The 27,116-nt window shown below is 37.8% G+C and overlaps 1 protein-coding gene across 1 annotated transcript in view; it reads left to right on the top strand.

Annotated features, from left to right (window-relative positions):
* Positions 1-1,246: 1,246 nt before the first annotated feature.
* The window catches only part of LOC120417498 (fizzy-related protein homolog), a 53,429-nt gene continuing 27,559 nt past the window's right edge, over positions 1,247-27,116 (top strand). Inside the window, exons 1-3 of the mRNA XM_052710209.1 lie at positions 1,247-1,405; positions 7,975-8,460; positions 8,541-8,793. Coding sequence (XP_052566169.1) covers positions 8,348-8,460; positions 8,541-8,793 — 366 coding nt within the window. The 5' untranslated portion in view covers positions 1,247-1,405; positions 7,975-8,347. The remainder of the gene's footprint in view (positions 1,406-7,974; positions 8,461-8,540; positions 8,794-27,116) is intronic.

The following is a 27,116-nucleotide window of genomic DNA, read 5'->3' as shown; positions in this document are numbered from 1 at the left end:
CTGCTTCTCTCTTTGCAAAAGTTTCGCTTGGGAGAAAAGTAAAGGAGCTATTACACTACGGCAATCAAACAAACAAACTCACACTTTTTGACAGTTTTGCCTGCTTTGTTTGTCTGCCTGGATTTGTTTGTACAAACATTTTGCATACATTTTGCCTTGTTTGCAAATTTGCAAGTTTGGCAAACTCGACGCCAACATTTCAAAAAGCATCATGTACAAACCATGCGTTTTGAGAAAAACGCATTTGAATGTTGAGCATCCATTTTCAATTCCCAATTTAATATAAAAGCAAAATAAGATGTTCTAATGATAACAAACGATGAAAAACGTTGCTTTTATTGATACTTGATCATCCACATTTAATAAAACATTATTTCCGTAATTTTATTTGAGAAAAACAAACATAACTTCTTTTGAAATCACCAACTTCGATATCATCCTGCTGTCACTGAGGGGGGCGCTTTGTTATGATTCGTTTTTCTTCGCCGAATGTACATGGCGCTTTTTTCATGTTGCTTTTTTTCGTCACGAGGTTTATGTAGCCTTTTGTTTGACAGGTTGACAGGGCTATATAAACAGGGACTGCTGATGGCAGGGATTTTGTTTATGTTACTTTATTTAAAATCATGATTAAACAGACTTTACTGAAGTAACTTTTGCTCATTTTTGGTGGAGAGGTAGCTTATTAGGAGTACTTTCAGAATATGCAATAACTCAGAAAGTGTCAAAATGTACATGATGCCTTTTGAAATGTTACCGTCGAACTGTCAAACACGAAAAAGTGCGAGTTTGTTTGTTTGTTTGCAGTAATGTAATGGCTCCTTAAGTTATGATTCAGAAAAGTACAGGAACCGTCTGATGATTTTGAGCAGAATAATTGCAGAATTCTGAACTATTATTTGCACAGGCGGAGAATTTGGTGCAATGTTTGCAAATAGCGAAATACTGTTACTAAAATCTACGTTTTTTTAGTTAGGTCCTATAAACAAAGAAACTCTAGAAAAATGTATTTTTATTTTTTCAAGACTAAAGTTTCCCACTTCCCAACACTTTTTGTTCCACACTGTACCGAACGACGACGCGCTTCAAAACCTTCAACGGTTTTGGAAATGCGCAGGGCAACCGCAACCCCCCACCTCGCCCGTGGTGAGTTTCCCATTTTTTGACAGTTTGAAACGCGACGCAACACTACCACACGCAAAGCGCAGCACGAGCGAAAAGAAAGACAGGGAAAAAAAACGGTAGACGTGTGCGAGGTTGCATTTGCTGACTCGGTGGGCAGAAGAAAATTGCGTTTTTCGCAGCGAAATCGGTTCCGTTTCCGGCGTAACTTGGTGTGACCGCGTACTTCCGACCCCGGGCAGTGACGAGTGCGTGAAATTCCGGTGAAAAACGGTGCGGAAAGGTACGAAAAGTATCGCCAAAGTGCAGAAGGTTGCTCTCGTCTGTGGTGAATTTCGGAGGTCTTATTTTTTGTTTCTGCTCTCTTGTGGGTTGGGTTGCTTTGCTGCTGTTGCTGTTGGTCGGAAAGGCAAAACAAGGCTGCTGTGGGGTGCGTCGTAAGTTTCGTAATGATGACGGCGGGGGAATCGATTTGGGATTGTTTTGGGTTTGGCGGATTTGTGTTATTCAGTTGGTATTTTTGAACAGAACTTCTGTTGTTGTTAATCGGTTTATTTACGGCAATTTTAATCAAAGTGGACACTAAACTACCAGTTTAATAAAAAAAAAAATCAGCCATAATTCAATTGTGCCTTATTTCCCTTATTGAATTGTTTTCAATAAGGGCAATAAGCATCCTTCAATCAAATTACTATGTTTGGAAGATTGGCTCTTATACCTCGATAGAATAACAATATCTAGAAAAGGTTTTAAATTTTCCAAAAGCAATAAACAATTTCACTGAAGATGTGCAATACCAATACCAGTGAAGATTAAGGTGTAAATAAGTGCCAGGAGTCGCAATGGCTTGTACAACGGTTTCCTTTGCACTGACTGAACTGATTTAATCTGGTGAGGAGTCCGGTTTGGTTTCAGTCTTTTTTTATCCGACCACTTACCTATAGGGGCAGCGAATGACCGCGAAGGTTAAAGCTGCCGAAAATAAACAAATAAACAACAACAACTTACCTATAAAAAGGCATTGAAATGATATTGAAGATTTGGCCTCTTTGTCTTATGTTATGTTTATTTAAGTAGATACGTCCATTACTTTACATACATTACATTTAGTCATCAAATCTACAAATAGTAACCTATAGCTAGCAAAGTATTGAAGACTTATTCAAAATATTTGTTTTGCAAATTTTTCTCCAACATGCCTTTTTAAAGTATCAGGCAGCCAAAAAATCTCTAACAATTAGAAGACAAACGTTGTTGAAGTCAATAAATTGTCTATAGTTTGTGGATGTTTAAATGTGTATCCATGAAAATATCATGTTTTGTAACAGGGTTTTTTTTCCTATTGCATTCTAAATTATTGATTTCTTTGGGATTTATTCAGATCCCACGATACAAGTTTACTGGATTTCATACCCAAATAAAATAAATCTGTTCTTAAAATACTGACTATTAGTTTTTTTTAAGATCTCTAGTGTTGTGGTTTATGTACTATTTATATTTTTTTAATTCTTTTATTCAAGAAACCAATATGTTGGTCATCAAAAAAAAAAACTTTTTTTAATTATCGGACATTTCGTCGCCGCCGTGCTATCTTGTCGTACGTGCATTTTGTGTCAAATTGAGTTAAGAACGCCATTTTGTGCAGCTAACCTTTTGACCATCACATATCCCCTGAATTCGATTTCAATCCTGAGATATTCAATAAAAACCGAAAAAACTTCGTGCATTTTGTCACTTTACATATGAAAGTAATTTCAATCTTGTCGTGGTATTTTGTCACTCCCTGAAAATGGATGTAAGGCTGTCCAGAACGCGTTTGACGCACGTACAAGTTAGACTACCGTAAACAATTGTAATTATAACTCGGGACTCCAGCACCCAACTTCAACCAAACTTCGGGCACACAATGCACATAATGCAGGGTGGCCATCTCGGGAAAAAACCGGGATTTTTATCCACCTGGAGAAAACCGGGAAAAACTCGGGAATTCGACCGACAAACCGGGAAAATATTTTAAGTTTCGATAAAATTTGACAAAAGCCTCTTTAATGTATTCAATATGTTCTTTTCTCAATAAGAATATTATTCCTGTTATTCTAAATGAAGAATTCGCGAAATCTATGTTTGAATTTGTGTGATAGACTCATGCTTCTTGGCTATGGATTTTTTTTCTGTTGTATCCTATGATACTTTTACCAGGCGAATGTGTTTTTTTTAATCAAGCAAAATGTTTGCTCTACCAGCGGTGCTCAACCTGGGGTACATGTATTCCTGGTGGTACCACGAGCGGTCTCAGGGGGTCCGGAAGACAAACCCCGTAATGGCGGACATTTACCCCATCTTTGCAAAATATTAGTTTTGCATAAAATTAAAATTAGGATTTTTTGTAAGTGGAAAATATGGATATCATGGTACGAAAACAACATTACAGTAAATTTCTCTCTAAATTTAAAGATCAAGACTTTTCCTTCAAATTGTCACACAAAATACACTCTTTTAAAATATTGTTCTTGGCCTGTATCTTAGCAACAAAAGAATGGATCAAAAATGTTCAAAAAAGAATGCTGTAATTTTCTCAACCATTTGACTTTTTAGAGATAAAATAGAGTTATTTTTTAATTTAAAATAGCTACAACTTCAAAAAAGTATGTGTAGTTTGTTTAAATCTGAAAAAAAAATCAAGGAACAAGCCATAGTCTCAAAATTTGAATGCAAAAAGTGTTAAAAAATGCAGTTTACGCTAGTTCAGTTGTTTTGCAATCATTAGTCTACAAAAAATGTAAGATTTGACGAAAACAAAATAAAAATAACGAAAAAAAACTAAAGATCGAAAATTTTCAAAAATTCAAGAGATTATTAAATCAACCCAAACATGCTTAAAAATGATTCAAGACGCAAGGGAATGCATTTTAAATTGATTTCAGCTGATTGCACTTAAATTTCCATTAAAATTTTGATGTTTTTTGAAAAAAAAATAATAATTTTTTGTCCCCTGATTTTTCGGGGCAACAAAAACTTTAAATAAAATGTGTACCCGCCTTATGTGTTGTTGAAAAAATCACAGCACGATAATTTTTTAATTGTTTTTACCATTATGTGTTTTGGGTTTTTTAGAAAGTAATTATTCTAAAAAAAACTTTCAAGGTATCGATTTTTTTTTTACATTTTTATGGCACTTTTCCTGCGCAGCTGCCAAAGTGTATACATTTTTGTTTGGACTAATGATGCTAAAAGACTTTTTTGGTTATAAAAAAGTACTTACATAATTTTAACAAAAAGAAAATCTAATCTAATCTAATCAGACCCTAGCGCAGCCAATCTTTCGAAGGGTGTGCCTTAGGTTAGATGACGCCTAGCACTCTTCTTGTCATTTATTAACATTTGTAGTGCGCCATTGCATTAGAATGCATTGAAACATCACAAGCGTTAAACCGGCCAGGCCTACTGCGTAAAGCCGTATCGCAGAGATGACTCGTAATTGGGTTGAGTTTGAGCACAGAGTGTTCGAACAACAACACAATTCTGAATCGACAGGGGAGGAAGAAGCGTGGGGACACACCACCATACGCTCCGAGATTTGGTTGAATTCGTTGGGAGCACCATGCTAAGAAGGTCTGGTACTCCGGGACCCTCTGGGATGGGACATTGTATTTCCACGAATGCCCTGGACACTATTTGCCGTGGTTATAGCGCCACAACTCGCTCTAATAATTTTAACAAAAAGAAAATCACAGAAATTGATAATTCTTGGAAGAGTTGTTCTTTTTGAATTCACAAAACCTTTTTTCAAAGAAAATTAACAAGCATTTACATCAATGTTGATAACAATGTATTTTTGTAAATCTATTTTACAAAATTAATAAATTCTATTAATAATTTATCTTATTTAAAAAAATAAAAACGACTTTTGATGAAAAAATCAAATAATTTGAAAATTAGAGGTTTGATTGATAACAGATAAAAACGGCTTCGTTTACAACTTACTTACTTTTTACTCAAGATTTGAAAGCTTTCTTGAGGAATTCAAACTTTGAACCAAATGTATGCGTTCAAAAAGTATGATGATATTAACGTTAGCCTAAAAAACATTGTAATTTGGTTTAAAAACATTCCGGAAAATTCCTTCTGGTCTCGGGAGAAAACCGGGAAAAAACCGGGAAATTGAAAATCGAAATCTGGTGGCCACCCTGACAGAATGGTCAGCCAAACAAAACTTGTTTGTTATTGTTTACATAACGTGCTTTCGTTTTTGTTTATTCAAGGTCAAACATTAAAACGCGTTTTTCTCGGAACGTCGCTGTTTTGAAGAGTATCAAAAAATCAAATCAAATTCCTACTCGAAACTAGGTGTCCGAAGGCGTGATCGTTGAGGCAATTGCAAACCTCTTTTACACCTTAGCTTCCATCCACCCCGGGATTCGAATTTACGACCTTTGGATTGTTAGTCCAACTGCCTACCAGCGACTCCACCGAGGCAGGACCCAGGGAGACGACTCCTGGACTGAGCTAACGACCTAACCTTTTTTTTAAAGGTTAGTCCGGGGCCAAACATTTACTTCCCGCCCGACGGAAGGCGTGATCAGACAAATCACGTCAACGGGATCGAACCCAGGCCGACTGGGTGAGAGGCAATCACGCTTACCCTTACACCACGGTCCACGGTATAAGAGATATGAGTATATGATGTTTTATTTAGAGAACATTTGTCGGGTGAGTTCTCAAAAAGCCGTAAGAGCCTGATCTCCGACACTGATTTCGTTTTTCTCCAAATTGAAACAAAATTTTATTTATTTTTAGTTTTAGATGAAAAATCTGAAGCATTTTTGAAGTTGATTTTCTGTAGGTCGGTCGAGTACCGATACAAAAAGGGCTTTGTTTACCAATGGCTCTTACGTCCTTATGAAAACTAATCCGAGATTAAACATTTCATTAGGGCACAAAACCAAAAACTGCGATTCGAGAAAATCGCTGGCAAAAAGTGGACAACTTGTTTCAATTCCTATTTCAAAAGAAAGCTTGACTGGTGGTATTTTTACTGATGATACGATAAAACACATAATTATCCTCAACTCTGCTTAAATGCTTCTTAAATTATGTTGATTTTCTCAATAAATTTCATAATTAAAAAAAAATCTCGTTATTGGGCCCTTTTGGCTTTCCAACTGTTGTTCATAATGGGCCCTTTCTAAATGCAATTTCGAAGAGAACTGAAAGGGCACTAAAGCGCTGTCACCTGATTGTTGATTTTGACGATGTTTATGGGCCTTTTTGTTTAGTTAGAAATAATGAGGAATTCAGCGAAGAATTTTGATAATGGGTGAAGTTTGTTGATCGAATGGTGTAGATAAGGTATGTGCAACATAAACATTCTTCAAAAGTGTACTGAACAGCAGCCGCGGGGCCGTATTAAATATTGTATTTCGACGAAGTTTTTTTTCTGCAGAAATCCTTGGTGAAACGTAAACCAAACTTTGTTTTGAAGTGAATTAGTGTTAAGAATGTATGAAAAGTTCACTTTATAACATAGAAAGTTCCTTAACCACGAAAAACTAACGAAAAACAAAAGGGCACAATTGAACTTTTTTTCTGGTTTGGAGTGAACATTGCTATGTGCCCTTTTGTGTTTTTGATTTTTTCAATAGAAAATTGTTTGCTATCAATCTGATTCTTGAAGGGCATGTAGGGATTGTCCTAATCAATGGAATAGTGGAATAATCCCAAATGTTTACGTTTTGGTTTTGGGCCCTTATGAAATGTTTGGCTCGATTTGTAGGTTACACATTTTTATTTTTCCTAAAAAAAACAATATTATTGTGAGGAAGGCTCAATTACCTTACGGTGGATTAAGTAATGTTTTTCAAACAAAAATAGACAAAGCGCCTTTTTTTGAAAACAATAAAAATCTTCCAACATGATCTTAAAATACATAAAGGTCAAATCCTGAAAAAATCTCTACTCTTGTTATATCAATAATCTATCTAATCTAATCTAATCTAACACAAACGCAGCCAGTCCGATGAAAACATGCTGGAAAGTCTTGTGATTAGATTACGCCCCAAGCACTTTTCTTGTCATTATTAATAATTGCAGTACATTCGAGAACACTCGAAACTGTATTACAAAAATTAAAGCGGCCAGCCCTACTACGTTGTGTTTACCGCAGAGAGGATTCTGAGAACGGGGGAATAAGGATGCGTGGACATACCGTACCAAACGCTCCGATTTATCATTGCATTGGTGTTTTGTAGGGTGTGTCTAGTGTGCGGTCATATGAAAATATATAATAAAAAAAAATATATATAATATGTAATAATAAAATATAATGTAATTGGAAAGTCCTCACCAAATTCCTTGAAGATGCTACTCTTTCGATTTGAGTCTTTCCTCTCTCTTTACTCTTTGAAGGGATCTGGCTTTTCTGAGCCAGACAGGAGCCGAACCCATCACCTTCCGCTACTCTTGTTATATCAATAAAACACTAAAATAGCTATTTGGCCTAAACTTAATGACTAACCCTTGATGGTTTACTTCATCAACAAATTCTCCTCATTTTCCTCCGCCAAACCTTGTCCATTCTCGTCCCCCGTGGGGTTGATGCGTGTGTGCGAACCGTCGTCGTCGTCGTCACCACAGCTGTGAGTAGGTTCTACTTGTAGCAGCTGTGTGCATGGTCTCTCTTTCTGTGGTGCGCTCCCGCAGCGCGAAACACCAACCAAAACAAAACCCAACGTCCGTTCGAGCAGTCGTCGTCATTCCCGAGTTGCGCTCCGTCCTGAGTAGATGCCTCCTGTCCTGGGTCATTGCAATAAGTAATAAAAGTTTTTTTTGTTTTGTGCTATTTTTTTCAATCAGAGTCAGCGAAGAAAGTGTGATTTGAACGAGTCGGAAGCCGGAACAACCTACGGAAGAAAACAGCCGGAATAATTCTTGCCTTAAATCAGTGCTCGACAGTAACTAAAAGTGAGATCCTCCTACGCCGGCTACGCCCCCACCATACGCGCACATGTATGTACGAATCTGGCCAGTTCCCGGAGGTCGGCCACTGCAGTGATATCTTGCGGTCATCAATAAAATACGCCCGTGCGGTTTTGGGAAGAAGTTTTGATAAACCACACACAGTGCCAGTGCTCGTCGTGGAAGCCAAGTCGAAATCGTTCAAGTGAGTCGTGCTAAGTGAAGAAGTGAAGACTTCCCCCCGTGGTGTGTGTGTGCGCGCGCGTGTAAAATGTTCAGCCCGGACTATGAGAAACGGATTCTGAAGCACTGCAGTCCGGTAGCGCGTAGTCTCTTCAACGGCGGCGAATCCTCCTCGTCGCTGGACCGGTTCATCCCGTGCCGGTAGGTTCCAACTGCTCAAACCATCTCCTCCAGCATCTCGCATAATTCCGGTCGCAATTTTCTCTTCCTTCCACCCACAGAGCAAACAACAACTGGCAGACCAACTTTGCCTCGCTCAGCACCAAATCGAACGAAAACTCGCCCCAGTCGAGCAAAAAGCAGCGCGACTGTGGGGAAACCGCCCGCGATAGTGTCGCGTACAGTTGCCTGCTCAAGAATGAGCTGCTCGGCACCGGCATCGAGGACGTCAAATCCGTCGCCGAGGACAAGATCGGGCTGCTGTCCAACAGCAACCGGCCCGGCCTGTTCAAGTACCAGTCGCCGACGAAGCAGGTAGGAACGATGTTCTTGAAAATGAATCATATTGTGTTATTAGGGTGTAGCAAGTTGGGTGCACTATCTTATCAGTAAGCCATCAAAGTTGGTCACGGGAAGCGACCGAGAGTGAGGAGATAAGCGCAGCGGTTCGGTGCTTATCAGCGATGGACAGGTTCTACCCGTGTTTGTTCTGGGTTGTATCAACCTGTGTGTGAATTAGTCAGTGGCACAGTTTACAAATTTGTCGATTTTTTTTTTGAGTTAGAATATTGAACACAAAAGGCACGTGTCTAATGCAGGAGGGTGCTGTGTCCTATCCCTCGCCTAGACCAGACCAAAATCCCGTCTAATGTCCTTCCTAATGTTTTGGCAATAGATTCACACCACTTCCCTTCGTTTGAAACAAAATACATTGTTGAACTATTAAAAACACAAAAGAACTATTTTGGACTGATCGAATATTCTGGAGTACTTACAGATGTCAACTCCATTTTTTCTGATAATGTCGTTGATACAGGTCGTTGAAGCTGGGGTCTCAAAAATGTCAGTTTTGGCAGAAGCCGAAAAGAAAAAGTGGGTAAAAACTAAATTACTGCAAACCAATAAGAAACCAAATTCTTTTGAATTCTGCATATGACACCACCTAATCTTTAAGGTAAAATTTGAAAAATAATTTAATAAAAATCTGTCGTTTACGACTGGTCATTTAAATGTTTTACACACCCAAAAATAATTTGAAAATTTAAAAAATTCAGAGCAGCTGCTTTAAAATTCTCTAATCTACTGTTAGCAATTGCTATTTGCACGGAATAAATCAAATGTTTTTCAGCCTTTTTATATATTTTTGATGTTTTTTGCAAAGATGTTTACAAAACTAGGTGATCAGCATCTAACTTCATCTTGCCTCAAGAGTTGGCATATCAGCACTTTGACCTTCATTTACAGCTTCTATCGAAAAAACTGAATCCTGATCAGTCTGAAGTTTTCAACTGACGATATCTCGAAAACTATTGGCTCGATTTTCAATGCTAAAAATGTTTAATTTTCTGATCTTTTTTGATTGTTCAATAATGTGAAATGAGGAAAATAATCTTTTTGCAGCAATTCTCATAATTTAGACTCGATTTTAGTAAACCGACATTATTTTAATTGGAAAACTCAGAAAATTTGCTCAAAAATATTTTTTTCTGGGTTGTCTTACCTTATTGAAAGCATTAAATAATTGAAAATGACTTAATTTTCCTAAAACTATAACCTAAAAGTGACTATAACTCCAAAAAGGTGCACTTTACCTACATTTCGGTCCAGTACTTTTCGATTCCAAATTTATATATTTTTTTTTATTATTTTTTGTAATGGAAATGTAGGCCGACCGAAGAACAGTAAGAGTTTGTAGTTAAGCAATTCTCTACGAAAACGGTATTTTTTCTTCAATTTTAATTTTTGTGTTTTTTTAATCCGACTGAAACTTTTTTGGTGCCTTCGGTATGCCCAAAGAAGCCATTTTGCATCATTAGTTTGTCCATATAATTTTCCATACAAATTTGGCAGCTGTCCATACAAAAATGATGTATGAAAATTCAAAAATCTGTATCTTTTGAACAGCGATGGAATAATCATCATCAAAAGAAAATCTCTGGACTTCATCAAGAGAAAAAATACGAAAGGAGCATGGTTCTCCTCCCTCGCGCACGAAAAATCGGCAAAAAGAATCTAAAAAAATCATCATCTTGATTATTAAGTGGAATATCCTTTTCATTACTACACTTGCATGTGTAACGTCACACGTCGATAAATGACCTGTCACATTTTGTAGATTGGCAATGTGTGTAAACAAAGTGAAATAAAAATTATTGAGTGGTGCTGACAAGGAAATTCACAAAAAATCATCAGCAGATTGATTTTCTTTGGAGAATTTCGGGAGCGATTTTCTTTTGCGTGATTTGCCTCCTCTCTTTTTTGCGGGTGAAGAAAGTTCCCAAGCGAAATTGATTGTTTTGCGATTATTCACTCCCTGCTTTTGAAGTAATTTTTTAAATGGATTTGATGTATTCGGAAAAGTTGTAGGTTTAGATAAGGACTACACTGAAAAATATGATACACGGTAAAAAAAATTGTGGTTTTTTATTTAACTTTTTGTCACTAAAACTTGATTTGCAAAAAAACATTTTTTTTTTGTTTTTGGATATGTTTTAGTGGCAGTGCGTGGCCGAATGGTTACGCTGTCCGCTTTGTAAGCGGATGATTCTGGGTTCGATTCCCATCTGCTGCAACCTTCCATCGGATGAGGAAGTAAAATGTCGGTCCCGGCCTTGGTTGTTAGGCCGTTAAGTCATTCCAGGTGTAGGAGTCGTCTCCATGCCATAAGTACAAACAACACACCAAACCAAGCCTACTCCGGTGGAATCGCTGGCGGCGGTTGGACTCGCAATCCAAAGGTCGTCAGTTCAAACACTGGGATGGAAGGTTCCTTGGAGTAAAAAGAGGTTTGGGTGCTCTCCCCATTCAAGCCTTCGGACTCCTAGGTTCGAGCAGAAACTTGCAATAGAGACCACAAAAGACCCGGGGGTCGTTAATGTGGATGGTTCACCCAAAACTGGCAGCGCTAGTCCGAGAGAATGATGGTCTCGAGTCGAGAGAATAGTGGTACCATTCACGGACGCAGAGAACACAGCTCGAGATGAGCGATAGAACTATTCTCTCGAGGTTCATTTGCAAAAAAAGTTCATCCGTCAAACAAAAAACCAAAAGTGTCGACAGCGGGAATCGAACCAGAGACCTTTGACAAACCATTCCAATGACTTAGCTGCCTCGGCCACCACAGCTTGGTGACCAAGGAGAAGTCAGAAGTCGATGTATGACACTTGTTGGAGATTTATTGATTCAACTAACGAATGAACTCATTTGTTATGATGGTGTGAGTTGGTACCATTATACTATCGATTTTGGCACTGAGCCCTCAATAAATTTTGAGAGAACGATTATCTCCACTCTGAATTTTGGGTGTAGAGACTGAAAAATGAAGTCTGTCTTATAAAAAAAATGCCTTCTTAAATACACGTCCTAGATATACCTTCACGTATACCTATCGACTCAGAATCAAATTCTGAACAAATGTCTGTGGGATGTGTGTAGACATGATTTTTTTCCACACGATTATCTCAGAACTGGCTGAACCGATTTTGGCCGGATCCGCCTTATTCTGTTCCTTTTGGGGTCCCCTAAGACCCTATTAAATTTTATTCTGTTTAGTAAAGTATTTAAAAAGTTATGCCAAGAAAAAGATTTTTGTAGATACAAAAAAGGGTGATTTTTTGCATAACCTCAAAAAGCCGGGTCTTTTTGTTTACGTGCGAGAGTTGCGCCAGATGCGAAACGCCTGGTTGCCAAATCGCTTCAAATGAGAGACTGCATGTTTTCTGGAAAAGTCTGTATCAGGTATATATTTTTTTCATAAACTTATTTTCATTATTACTTTGTAAATGTGAGGAAGGCACCACCCACCTAATGGTGGATTAAGAAACGTTTTTATTTTTAAAACCGCTGTAACATCACAAGGATTGGACTTAGGACAATGATCAGAGACTTTTATGTCTGGAGAATCGACTCTCGTGTTCGGTTTTTGAAAATTTTTACCTTTAGAGCACTTTTGAACAAAAAAAAAAAAAAAGTTTCAGTAAATGATTTTTGTATTTTTTTGGTGAGTTGCTCCATCCGGCATTTTTCGTGAGTCTTTTTGTAACATCTCTGGCTATTTTTACAAAAAAAAATGAACGAAAAAGAATTGTGGGCTTGAAGGCATCCTTTTAAACTTATAAATTAAAAAATCTTATGTAAGTGGTGTGTTTTTTTTTTCTTTCAGTGTATTTTTTTCGGAAAGCCCGTCAAATTTCCTACAAGTTTGTCTTTTACCACTTTTTGATACGATGCAACGGCCAATGTCATTATCGAGTGTAACTGGCTCCATATATACAAAATGGCTTAAAAAAGCGTAGGATAACATGTCTACAAAGTTTCATTGAAATCGGAGAGGGTCTGGTACAACCGATTCCCTAGTTGACATGGAATTGCTCGTATATAATTATTTTTAATGGATGTTCAACAAATATCGCAAACAAATTTCTGCCAAAAAAATCAGATGGATATAACATCGAGAAGCCACTGTATTGCCTTAAAATGGCTCATTATTCCTTAACGTGAAATGTTTCTCCCCGATGCCCTTTCTTACCTTACACATGTTACTGTTATAATTATTTCAAAACCTTTTCGGACAATTTGGTATCAATTTATTAGTTACGCTGTATGAACACCTAAGCCTCAAGCCCCCAGGTATCGCGTGACCTTGAGTGGTACCCACCGGTTAGGCTTTCGTTTTTTTTCGGGAATCGAATTCGAAGTTGCTTAACGCCGCTTCTCAATTGACTGACATCAATTATAACGCACCACGCACCTGGGAAAGTGAAACCATACCGCCGTCTGCTGCAAAACAAACTAAAAACAACATTACTAATGGTTTTTTTGTTCAATGAGACCAAGCGATTGATTAATACTAATAGGGTGGCATCCACCTTCCGCTATACCTGGTGCTTAGTGCGTACAGAAGAATTCGCACGCGATACCGGTTTTGGGCTTTCGCCCATTAGGTCACTCGGCGTCGGTCTACGACCACCGGCAACGAATGACAACCCTGAAATCGATTTGCCACAAAGCTGCCACCGAAAACGAGGTAATTAGCGCAATTCTTCTTCATTACCGGCAGTGACATGATTATGATGGTGTGGTCACAGACTACGCGTCCGTCCAGCGCTGTTCAGAGTTCAACCAGCGCAGGACTTTCTTCCCCATTTAGTCGCGGATCGCTGAAGGTTGAAGAAAATAGTGCGTAAGGACCGACTTTTGGACGACGACGCGTGCTTCTTTTCGGCGGTGGGCGTTCAAGTCGTTTGTTCAAATTATACGCATAGTGCGGTCAGCAAGGTGTGTAATTGGCTACACGGTTCATCTTGGAAACATAAGTTTGTCCGCCATGTCGTAAATCATCACTCGAGGCTCATGAGAGTTTTCCGCTGAGCTGCGCACGCACTTTTAGGAGGTACCCCCTCCTGCGTAAAGTAGAATTTCGCACACAAATTTAACCTAAAGACCAGAAGCTCACTTATGCTTTTTTTTTAGGGAGAATCACACTTGAGTGCGTGTTTAATTCGTGTCATAAATATAAATCTTATTTTTTGCTGCCCCTTTTCCGTCAGGTGCGTTGACTGCATCTAAGTTAAGGTGAAGTATAGGATATTGGTGATTGCAATTAGACTGGTGTGTTAATGGCTTAGAGGAAGCGTAGTAGACCGGCTTCTTTTTGACAACTTTCGTTCTTGTTCGCAGTTTTATGGCTTTCGTACTCACCTCACCCCCCTTCGGTTCGGTTGTAAACCAATAAAACGAAATGGTGAGATATTGACCTCGTGACAATGGCCGGTAGGAACTATAACGAGACAAGTGTTCCATGCGGCGAGCACTTCGAATGTCTGCGTTAGTGATGCGTAACATTGGGGATTTGGCGCATTTGTTGCCGACTGAACTTGTGCCAAAACTTCTTAGTTGTTATCATTTTGAAGCGCAATACGTGTACGCATGAACAGATATAACACAGGAAGTCAATTAGGAGACGTCGGATTTAGTGTTTAATGCTTTTGGAAGGTTATTTTACTTTTCAACGCATGTTTTGAGGAGACCTTAAGCAATGTTTGCAACGCTTGATTCGAGCGCTTCCTAGACCTGTTACTTTCCCAAAAACCGTACAATTACAAGCGCAGCTTGTTTGAAGATGTCGTGGAGAATTTCCCTTGTCCTCTTAAAAGTGAAGCATCAACTTGTTATAGAGCATCTGTTCTGGTGGAGTTAGTTTTATTCAGGGCTGCCGAGTCGGGTCATATTTCAAGCGACTCCGACTCCGACTCCGGCTTTCTGGGATTAGCCGACTTCGACTCCGACTCCGGATCCGGCTTTCAGATCCAACCGACTCTGACTCCGACTTCGACTCCGACTCCAGCTTTCAAAAAATGGTTGGCTCCGACTCCGACTCCGACTCCAAAAGTTAGCTTACTATTATTTCGAAAACATTGATAAATAGGATTATTTAAAAACTCTTTAAGTGGAAAAACCAGAAAAAAGTTTCTAGTTTTACAAGTTTTAGACGTTATTGAAACAGATATAAAAAAACGCCTGTTTTGAAGGCATTTTCAGAAGAACAGTTTGGTAAGTAAATTTGGATTTATTTACTTAACCTCAAATTTTCATTAAATTGATTAAAAGCTTAAATATTAAATTGTTATTTTTTTAATGATCATTAAAAGAAAGCTGGCCTTAATGATTGATTTAACATATAAATTCAATTTGCTCACTTTTAAGTTGACATTTATAAGAAGCACAGTGACTATCATAGTCACCTTGTATTTTTAAATAACAATTTTAAACGAAACTATTTTTTAAAGCTCCATTGACATTTTTAAGACGTACATGGACATCACGCCAAGGCTGAAAAAGTTTATTATTACAAATCAATGTATCTAAAAAAAATCTTCGTGGTAAGGACGCTTAAGGGGTCCTTTTCAAATATCCGTGCCCTAGAAAATATTTTGCCACGGAATTTTGGATTATTTGAATTTTTAATTTTTTTTATATATTTAAAAGGAGGCGCGCGATACTTCGTGCATCTTCACCTAAAACAAAGCTTTATGAATGGTCGTGTGCCTCCATGAAAATATATGAAAAAACTTAGAATTGGATAAAAAACAAAAATCCACAGGATAAATATTTTCTAGGTCACGGATATTTTTTTATCTTGAAATTCTGTCCTATCCTGAAATCTTGAGATTTGTTCAACGATAATTTGCAACAATATCAAAATAGTTTGCCTAAGGATCAACATTCTCAGACACTTTTAATTTTTTGTACAAAGTTATAAACAAAATGCGCATGTTGAGTTCCAAGTAATAGATTGTTCTAATCGTTGAATATTTGTTGGAAGAGTTATCCTGTCAGTGACTTTTTTTGTTTTCGATTTCCATAAATAGTGATTATTATTTATATTTTTTGTGTACCTCGTAACTTTTTTTCCTGAACATTGATTTGCTTAAAACCACCAAGACATTCACTATCGGGGTATAAGATGACTGTGTGTGTACTTTTTTCAGAAAGAACTAGATTAAATTTGGTCAAATTTGAGTTTAAAGGGTTCATAAATATTGGCTAAAGGATGCAGTCAAAAATCAATTAAATATTTCTGACTACAAAACCAATATTGTTTTTTTTTAGTTATGATGATACTGCATACTTGGGTAAGATCTGATTAACAGGTTATCATTTAGTGATCTCTAAAAAAAATAAAAAAGGCAACGCAGCGCATGCAACCTGAAAAAAAAAATTAAAAATATAAGAAGTTTTGTAAATTAATCTGTTTTATAGCAAATACTAAAAAATTAAAAATAAACATAATTTTTGTTGAATTCAAGATAACTCCGACTCCGACTCCAACTCCGACTAATCAGAAATTTTCGGCTCCGACTCCGACTCCATCTAGTAAAATTTAGCCGACTCCGACTCTACAGCCCTGGTTTTATTCGTAATTATCAATTCCTCAGCAATTATAGCTCACCGTCTTCAAGTGAAGCAAAGAAGGATGTTTTTTTCAACAACTTTTGTTTGGTTGAATTTGGTCGCCGGAGTCCTGAGTTATAAATAAAAATGTTGAAGGTAGTCGGGCATGTACGTGTGTCAAACGTGTTCTGACCTGGAATCCCGTTGGCCAGTTGTCGCACTTACAGCAATTTTCAGGTTGACACCCGATTTCAGGCATTCTGAGCTGCACAAAATTGCGTTCTTAACTCAATTTGGCCCAAAATGCACGTACGACGAATTATGATGTGATGTTGGTCTGGCTCAATGTTCTTAATATTGCTTTGTTCGGCGATAGCGATAATTAATAAAAATAAACTTATCCATAAAGAGACCTTTCATGCTGCAAACGAAATTCTTGAAATTATGTTGTTTGATAATTCAGCAAGTAGGGAAAATAATAACTATAATAATAATCTTTGAAAAATATTTGCAACGGCATAGTTTTTGATGCAAAATAACGTCAGTGGGGGTGACATTGGGTCTGGAGGGTGAGATTTGGTCAAATAGATTATTTACGTATTTTACCATTACTCAGTTTCTTCTCAATTAAACTTAATTCTGTTAAAAGGGGTAAAAATTCTATGCTGTAGGGGACATTTTAAGATGACTTAGCTGAAAAAATCTCGTTCCTACATCTAATCCTATCATTTTAGTCGCCGTCTCTAAGAAGTGAGATTGGGTAAATTTTCATGCGATTGGCATTTTAGGTCATCAAACTCCAACATATTTTTGGAAAAATTTAATTAATTATCTAAGTTCAAAGATTTTCGATGCTATTTAATTTTTTTTTGTTATTAGAGGCGCTAGTAGCACTGCTCGTGAGAGTTCGGACAATATTTTTACTCCGCGTTTTTTTGTATTTTTTGCCTGTTTCGGTCCATGAAATATATATAAAAGTGACGATAATGATTAATAACAACGCGTTGTAGTGGAAGAATATCGAGTTCTAAGGATTTGCCTTGAATTTCGGAGCTGTCAAAAAGCTCGCGCGCTCGGGCGGTTGTTGCAGGAGAGCTTTCAAGCCTGGTTGCCAAATAAACGGTAGAAGAATGTGTAAATCAGATTTGACAATCGTTTAGGTTTTGTCACAGACTTTTCCTACGGTTTGTGCGTGCCGCGATAATTTTGTTTCAAGGTGAAATTTGTATGTTTTGCGGTCGAACCCGAGGTCGAACCAGTTTTTGTTCGTGTTCTTATTTACCACAAGATGACCAGGACGACAGGATGTGTTCCGAAGCAGCATGAGGAAGCTCAAACTGCTCGTGATTGAGAACCCGAAGCTGGAAGACCGAAGCTGCAAAAAGGACTAAAGGATGTTTCAGAAAATTGGTGAGATCTATCCAAACTGAATCTTTCAACTGTTGCATATTTTCTGATTATATTAAATACGCGCTAATCCCTGTTTTGCATTATGGGATTGGAAGTTTAAATATAGATCGAGAGTCCTTCTGATTCTTGCTTCTATGTTTAGGCGGGGCCAGACAATGCCCAATGACCTCGGAATTGGACCGCAAGGAGCTCTGTCAATCTGAAATGGGTCATTGGAAGCAGCGCGAGGGCTATCACCACCTAATACCCGGGACTGAGATAAGTTGTATCAGCATAAACAAAGCCTGATACAAATTATACTTTCCCATAATTTCGCTGCCGGCCAGCGGGTATTGGATTGGACCACACACACACACACACACACATATTTAATTTTTTTTTTGTTATTAATAAATAACAACAGGTGTATCGTTTTTCGACCCACAGTCACCCCCACTGACGGTACTCAACCTTTCACAAAGTAACGTATTTTTTAGATACTCAAATTGTTATCATTATTTTTTTATTTTGTAACTTTTCAAGTGAACGTTACCGTCATCATGCTGAAATTTTTATGACTCAATCTCACCCCAGACCCAATGTCAACCCTGATGACGGTACTTTGGATGTAAACAAATAGTCTATCCCACTTTTCTAGCTGCATTTTAGGTTGAGTGTGAGTAGATTGGGTTGCTTGTTTACATCTAGGGCTACGCCCTACACAGAAAAAAAATCAATTCTCGTAATCGTGAATTATGTTCACGAATGTGAGAACCACGAAGGAATTTATTCATGAGTATTGTGCATTTGCACTATAAACGTGAATGTATTCCTTCGTGGTTCTTGCATTCGTGAATTTAATTCACGCTTTTGAGAACTGATTTTTTTCCGTGTATTGAAATTTTACTATGGAAATGTTAAGTCCTTTAATAACATGTATTTTTTTCATCACGCAAATGAGTTCCTTGAATAATATCAATCAAGCTTAATTTCCAAAGAAAAGCGTCAAATTCGCGACTCTTACGCAACGAAGCAATACAAAATTTAGCAAAGTGGAGCAATTAATGCGTTGATCCCGAATGTCAAAAAGAAACCTCTCACGTAATTAATCGTTTCGCAAAATTAAAAAAAGAAACGAAAGCAATCTTCCGTCAAGCCTTGATCTGCTCTGATTAGCATGGAAATTGTCGTTTAGGCTGACTAGAGTCAACCACCAACTTAATTATGATGGCGGGCACGCATCTCTCGTCCTGCTGCGGCGAAAGTGAGTTTATTGATTTTGGCAAAGGTTTGCGAATTTCGGGTCGCACGCATTTTTTTTTTGTTTTTTGCAAACGCAGAACTGTGCAAATAATAGAGCCATTAGTATGCAAAGTGTTCCGGGCCAACCGCGTGGCGGATTTTATACGGTGCGTTACGCACAATCCGGTGACTACTGTTTTCGCGAATTTTTGACGAAATGTCGCCGACGATGATGGCGACCACATTTGCGAAATTCTAATTTGGCAGTTTGGCTGAGACAAACGATTTGTCACTCTGCTGAGAGGGGGGTTAAGTGTTTGTGCCTGTGAGGATCGGATGGGGGTAATTAGTTATGAAATTTATCGCAGTTTAAACGTTTCTACAAAAAAATATGCTAATTAGATGCTGACATTTTTTCTGTCAAGTAACACACAGGTAGTGGAGGTTCATGTGTAAGGTACTGGCTATCGGTTGATGACCGACCCGGTCTTTGTTTTTCGGCTAGCACAGCAAAACGATCCATTACGGTTGTGCTGATCCATATATAGCAGGCCACTTGAAGCCGCCCAAATACGCATTTCCGCTAAGTCGACACCGTTTCCGTTTTGTGCCTCTTGCGAATAGAATGATACAAGCGTTGGATATTTGAGGTGCCCCGTCGTCAGTTTTGCCATTTTTTGACTTTTTATCTCCAAATACAGTCCAAAATTATCCATCGAATAGTCGAGGCTTCGAACAACTGAGTCTGTCTGGCTGGTCGTCATTTTCCCGAATTAGCACGTATGCGTCGAAAAAAAACAAAAAAGATTTTTTTTATAATAACATGTTATGTGAAATTTTCCGAGGATTCCGATGAAAATATTTCCAAATAAAGGCTCTTTTCACTAGTCCCCTTTCATTTGCGTCCAAGACAGCTAAAATCGGTTGATATGGCACGGAGCTAAATTCTTTTGAAAAATTTGGTTTTTGCGAAAATTGACGAAAATTGCCGTTTTTGGGACCACCCTAGCACGATGTATGTCACCCGAGAAGTAAGTAAGAATGTTGCAAATAAACTTTTCTTCGTATTTTTTGGATGAAACTTTGAAAATTAGGCATTGGAATATTTGTAAATCTGTTTCATGAGAAGGGATTTTTTTTCTACTTTCAATATTTCGCTTTTAATTCTCAAATTTGTAATTTAAAATTTTAGATTTTTACCAACAAAAGCATCTTAAATTTAGTATGGTGCAAAATGTGGTAACGGGGTAATAAAGAGGATGTTTTTTAAACAACAAACATATGGTCTTAAAAGTTTATTTTTAAGTAATAGACCACGGTGTATTTGTGCGACAACATAAAAAAAATCGTCTGGTATGATATTTGGCACTATTAAAGAAGGGGTCTTTCCCGGCATCTGCGGAGTTCATCGAAAAATTTCTGCGAGGGTCCCAGAGCAACTTTTTTTGAACATTTTTTTATAGGACAACAGATTCAAAAAAAAATCTGCAATTTGCCTTTACATCGAAAACGAAACTATTGGCACTACGCCCCCCGGGGCATGGCCTTCCTCTAACGTGGGATTTCTGCTCCAGCGCCTCTGACGAGACAGGAGAAACCGGGACCGACGTTTTACTTCACCATCCGATAGAAGCTCAGTGGATAAGGCGGGAATCGAACCCGCGTCTCATAGCATCATCGGGATCGGCAGCCGAAGCCGCTACCCCTGCGCCACGAGACCCACATGCCTTTACATCATACATGTTAAAACAATTTCGAATCAATCACATTGCAAAGAACCATTATCTGAACATGTTCCCTAAAAAAGGTACCCCTTTTGGTTTATAATATGCAGAGATTTTTTTTTATATTTTTTTATGATATACTCTTCGTTTTCCCATTTTTAAATGCTGAAATTTGTATCCGGCGGTAGGGGAAATAAACCCTTTCTAATCAAACATCTATCTTCGTCATATGGAATGTTTGATGCTCGATTAAAGCTCCAAAAATACTATTTAGGCTATAAACTAACCAGTAACAGCACCGCCTTGAGTAATCACGCAAATGTATGCCACTTACTGGCCAAAAAGATCACATTTAAAGCACTTTTGATCATTTCTATTTAGCGAGACCATTTCTCATCATTTTTGTGGCACACGCTAGATGAGAACCAACTACCGGCAACATGATCTTTTGAACACTAGTTACTCACTGACTTGAAAATTAATCCCGAAACATGTAAATAATTGGCAAGCGCCATCAGAAAAACAAACGCGCCAAGTCATTTGACGTTTGACTATTGACGACCCATTCCAATCGAAGGCTGAAGAAAACCGAGTGAGAAGCGAAGGTAAACAAAGAACAAAGGGTGGCCACCAACACCACCAGCAGCGCCTGTTGGAGTGAGCAAGTGCTGCCAGAAAACTTTCGCTATAAATCCTACTTTTTCGTGAGTGTTCGCCTAAAATTTCATCACAACTGGCAGCACTAAGCGGACCCAAAAGAGCGCTGGAGGTAAAAAAGAACTAAGCTGAAAATAGAAAAATGGGTGTGACACAATGCGTTCTCGTGTGATTAGAATACATTTTGGAAATATTTTTTTCGAATGCTTGTGAAAGGAGTAGAATAACTTTTAGTAAAAGTGAAAAGAAACAGAAATGTTCACAAAAAGTAGCTCTACTCGTTGGTGCGCTTGGTTTTAGTAAATTTCAAGGAACAGTCCAGATTATCCAGCATCATTTGAACACGACCGCTTATTAGGCTTAAAATGGGTATTTCCCCTAGATGGTGTATTTTCATGAAAATCGAACAAAAAAAAATAGAAATATTTGATTGTAGTTTTTTCCCGCCTTGATTTTGGGGTAACCACAAAGAAAGCTAGAAATCTGGTGTGGTTCGGAAACTTTTTATTGGAAGTTGAATATTGGTCAAATAAGTAGTTAATAGTAGTTAATAAGAGAGTCGTTCAAAGCATATTTATAAGAAATTTGATGGTTATGTACATAAATTCTTTAGTTTTTAGCAACTTTTCAGAAGGAAAAACTTATAAAACTGAAAAATATCTAAAAAAAAATTGCTCGGGAAAGCGCCCTTTTTTCATAGGGCTAAATATCAGACTTGCCGATTTTTTTTTATCGTTTGTTCTACGCAACACACCGCGATGTAACATTTCCGTAAAACATTCAGTTTGTTTTTTTGAAATTTAAAAATATTTAATAAAAGAAAATCATCCGTGCGGAGAAAATATCTTATATTGTTTATGATTATATTTCGTTGTTTGCTTTTTACAGTCTCTAAAAGTTTAAACTTGGTGAAAATATAGTTTTTTGACTATCATCTAATAAGGCCTCATTTTATACCTGGCAATATCGGTTTGCATTTCAATAAAAAAAAATTGTAGAATTTTCTGCTGTTTCCAGTAAAAACTATTTCAAAATATTAAAATCAAGCATGTAATTTAAACAAGCAATTTCGAAGCAGCATTACGATAACAAACCTCACCTCGAACTGCCATGAACTTGCCTCGCTGAAAATTATTTCAGCAAACACACCTCACACCAAGTACACTCGCGCTATCACACACTAAACCACGAGCAGAGTACCCACGTTTGAGTGCTTCATTCTTTGGAATATACATTTAGTTTCAATTAATCACAGCGTGGGCCACCACACCGGTCACGGTCAATTATGCCACCGCCCGCCGTGGAACAACAACAACCAGCCAACTAACTACGTAGCAAAGGTTGCTGCAACGTTCAAGTGCAGCAGTCCCAATCCCAAAAATGGGCCAACCAAACGCGCTGTAATCGTAATCGTCTGCTGCTGGCCGCCTAAATGGAAGTTAATGTTGCAGGTCGCCAAAAGCGGAAACCGCCCTGGCCAGACTGGCCTCAAAAATGCCTGCCCTGGATTGTCTCATTATCGGTCCCACTGATAACGGGGGCCTGACGGAACGGCACAGTCTGTTTCCCTTTGCTTGCAGTTCTGCCTCGGTGGTCGGAAGTGCAGTTTTGTTGTTTCCATTCTCATAACTCTTGGCTGAAAATGCATTGAGCCATTATCATTTCAAGCGTCATTTATTGTGTGATAGATGAGCTTAATCCTTTGAACAACAAGCAAAAGAGTACTGCAAACCTGACCACTCGCAACAATTCCGCCTAAAACAACAACGCGGTTGTAGAACAGCTAAAATTCTAAGAATCGAGCCAAAACACTCATTCAGTTATGGCTTACGGTTGCAGAGTTGGGGCCACGTGAACGGCTGCAACCTGAGAAAGTGCAAACGCCTGCAGAATGGTTCGATCGAGGCACAAAAAGTTCAAATATTATGTGTTTTGAAAACGGTCAACGAACGCCGCCACGTCGTCGATTACTGGTTTTTGCCTTCCTCACCTTACTGAGGAAAGGCTATAAAATCACTCGAAAAACGAAATTCTTAATTTGACCTCCTAGACCCACCTTCATGAATACTTATCGACTCAGAATCACTGCAAATGTCTATGTGTGTGGTGGGATGTTGATCAAAAAAAATTGCACTGGATTAACGTCATGATACGAAATCCGGACACTTAGTACCATTTATTATATATTTTATTTTTTATATATTTTAAGAGAATGCATGCAAATATGTCTTTTCTAAACATTTTTCATCAGAATTTGAAAACATAAATGACTTGTTGTGCTTCGAATCCCGGACACTGTTAAAAGCTGATTCGAAATCCGGACACTTTTGCTTCGAATTCCGGACACTCGATTTTGCTTATGAATCGCACAAATTTGGACTGAAATGTTAGTGAATGGCATTCTTTAAGTCTCAAATAAGCTGTTAACATCAAAACAATCGATAGTTTGTATAAAAATGGCTAGAATGTAAGAAAATCAAAAACATTAATTTCTGCTTTGCCTTCCCGGTGCTTCGGACGCCTATAAAATATTTCCGTTGAAATGTTTCGCATTTTTGGTAAACTTATAATTTTTCTTTATTTAATTGTTTTGGCATTAACTACAGCGTTCAGACAAACTTTAAATGAAAGTTGATGTTAGAATTCATCAAATAACACAGTTTTGACATTCATAATTCGAATTTATATCCAAATAATTGATAAAACAAGTTGAAGTGTCCGGGTTTCGAAGCGTCCGGGAATTCGAATCATGACGTTATCTCGGCACTGACTGAACCGATTTGGACCGTATTGGTCTCATTCGATCCGTCTTGGGGTCCCATAAGTCGCTATTGAAAATTATAAAGTTTAGTAAAGTACTTCAAAAGTTATGCTAAAAAAAGATTCTAGCAAAAGTCCGGAAGATTTGTAAAAAGGGTGGTTTTTGTAGGAATATTTATACATTTTTAGAAAGGTATTCAAAAGACCTTTCCAAAAAAGTTCAAAAGTTTCAAGATCTGACAACCCTATCGAAAGTTATGCGCACTTAAGTGTTATTTATGAACTTTTTAGAGACTGGATCTCATATATTTCAATGAAAACGTTGTCCTGAACTATCATGCGACCTGTCGATGGATAGGTGATCAAAAAATCTTTCCAACGAGTTCAGAAGATTGCAGATCTGACTACCCTATCAAAAGTTATAAGCACATGAGTGCCCTGAATTATGAAGATCTGACTACCCAATCTGATGGTATGAATAGTGAATCAATTTGATAGGACACTGAAAGGTGACGACTCTCGAGATTTTCAATTTCCCGGGAATTCCCGGGACCCGGGATTTTTTTTAACTAGCCAATAGTGTCAATAACTTAAAAAGAAAAGTAAAAAAACGTTTCTTTAAATGAATTCAGATACAATTAATTCATACTAATCCAATGAAATGTAAATTCAAGTAACCATTGTTTTAAGGAATTTTTTCTTCATTTAAATTTTTTACCTCAATCTACAAATACAAAATCGTTTCTTGAGCCTTTTTGGGACTCAAAATTGCAGTTTAAAATGTTTACGAATCTTCATTCGCACTGAGTGATTTTTCAAAAGTTGGACAAGCTTATTATTAGATTTTTTGAAAGTAAAAATATAACTAATATATAAAATTTTCCATTTATGCAATATGGCATTTTTGCAATATGATAAATAACGACACAAAGTAAAAACTTTTAGTTGATTTTTTCCTTCTTAAGATCAACTGTAAATGTTCACAATTAGCGGACACTAACTTTACAAATTATGCCTTATTTTTATTCCCAACATAAATATAATTTAATATGCAAAACACAAAATTACTTATTGACATCAAAAAAGGAAATTACCTCGATACAGCGAGAATTAAAAAAACAAGATTATGAGTTTTTCTATGCTTGATAGAGGATATGGAAATCAAACTTATCTTGAAAAGGTTTTCCTGCTTAAAAATAATAAATATTTCATTCCTGGTGTGTTACTGCTTTCAAGGTACATTTTGGGGCCCACATTTTTTGGTTACTCTCAATTATAGTTATTAGAATTTTTTAAAAGTTTAAATTTACACTTTTAGAATAAGAAGATTAGAGAAGCATTGGTTTATTCAAATTTGAGAATCGAACATTGAACATCCAATATTCTAAACAATTTTGAATTTTTCAAATGTTTTTCTGATTAAATTTTTAATTTTGGGTCGATATTTGTAAGTATAAAATTTCCCGGGAGTCTCGACCAAATTTCCCGGGAATCGAGAGGTCCAAAAATGGCCAATTTCCCGGGAAATTTTTCCCGGGAATTCCCGCTTGTCACCCTCTAGCCCTTGTGTATCTATTTTGGATAGCCTTACCCTCTAAATGTGAGGAAGGCAACAACCACCTAAGGGTGGATTAAGTAACGTTTTTTTTATAGAAATAAATAGGTGTCTTCGTTGCACTTTATAGAGTGCTGTATGGAAGCTTGGACTGCACTTAATGTTCTTTGAAACAAACAGTGATGCAATTCAATGACCTGTGGAATTAGCATGTATTTACAAGATACGATTTTACTAAAAGAAGCAAAAACTACCTCCATATTACATTGGATGAAATAGTTTGACACTCTTCGACCCAAAGCGAAATCAAGTTTCCAAAAATACAAACGTAACCTGAAAGCTCTGCACACAAAAATTACATCACTGCGGACAATTTATTCCCCATAGCCAAGAATAAAGTGAAAACTATGAATCTTTCCTGACGAGCTGACACATGCCAGCTCGTATACCGCTATTCGCAACTATTACCGGTTTGTCTAAGCGAAGTTAATTAGCACTTTTTGCGCACACTTTCAACTGCTAGAAGAAAGAAGAAGTTTGGAAACTCTATTAGACGACGGCGACGACGTTTTCGACGACTGTAGCTATATTCCGTCATCCAAATCCCAACAACATTTGCTCGAATCCGTTCAGAACCGCGCACGCGGACACACTTTCGCAAGCCATTTTTGGAGAGGTTCCGATGCGGGGGGCGAACGAACCGTAGCAAATTCGTGAATTTCGTTCGATTGGGAGATGCAAATTTTGTTCAAACAGCCACATACTGAACCCCCGTACTGTCAACGACGTAATCGTAAAAATTTACGCGGGAGTTAAGAGGTCGCTCAACCGCCGGGCCAGTTCTCCCCTCGCTGAAAAGTGTTTGCTTATTCTACGTTGATTATCGGGAATTTTCAAGTTATCAAATTAAGCCACAAAAGAAGTGCAGAGAAAGACGTTCTGTAAGGTGTGACTGTTACCCTAAATGTAGCTTAATACAAGTCCGCGCTGACTTCATTAGACTTTCCAGTCCCATATTGTCACCGTCGTCGGTTCGGGCACATACTTTAGCTTTAATTTTATTGCACTTTTTATGTGAAGCTCTCGTTGCGCGCGCCGACTTCAATGCAAATTTTATAGCACTTTAGCGTGTTCTGCGCTTGCCCGGTTGGCTGGCCATTGCACTTTTCTCCGTGCACTTACCGTGGGCCGGAATGCATGATTTCGTCTCATTTCACGATGGTGAGAAGTAAGACAAACAGGCAGGAAGGTTTTTTTTTAAACATTTGTGCTATAAATGTTGGTCAAGCAACGGGTATTTTGAACTAGTTTTGTTGCCCTTTTTGCTCACTGGACTGGACGAAGGAACGTCATCATCGTGCATAGAGACAAAGAACCAGTTAGTTGCAGTGAAAAGTTGCAATGCTACAGTGCACAGT

The sequence above is a fragment of the Culex pipiens genome, chromosome 3 (assembly GCF_016801865.2).
Source record: "Culex pipiens pallens isolate TS chromosome 3, TS_CPP_V2, whole genome shotgun sequence".
In the NCBI taxonomy this organism is placed as follows: domain Eukaryota; kingdom Metazoa; phylum Arthropoda; class Insecta; order Diptera; family Culicidae; genus Culex; species Culex pipiens.
Note: the sequence above shows the minus strand (reverse complement) of the source record. Positions and strands in the feature narration are given on the sequence as shown.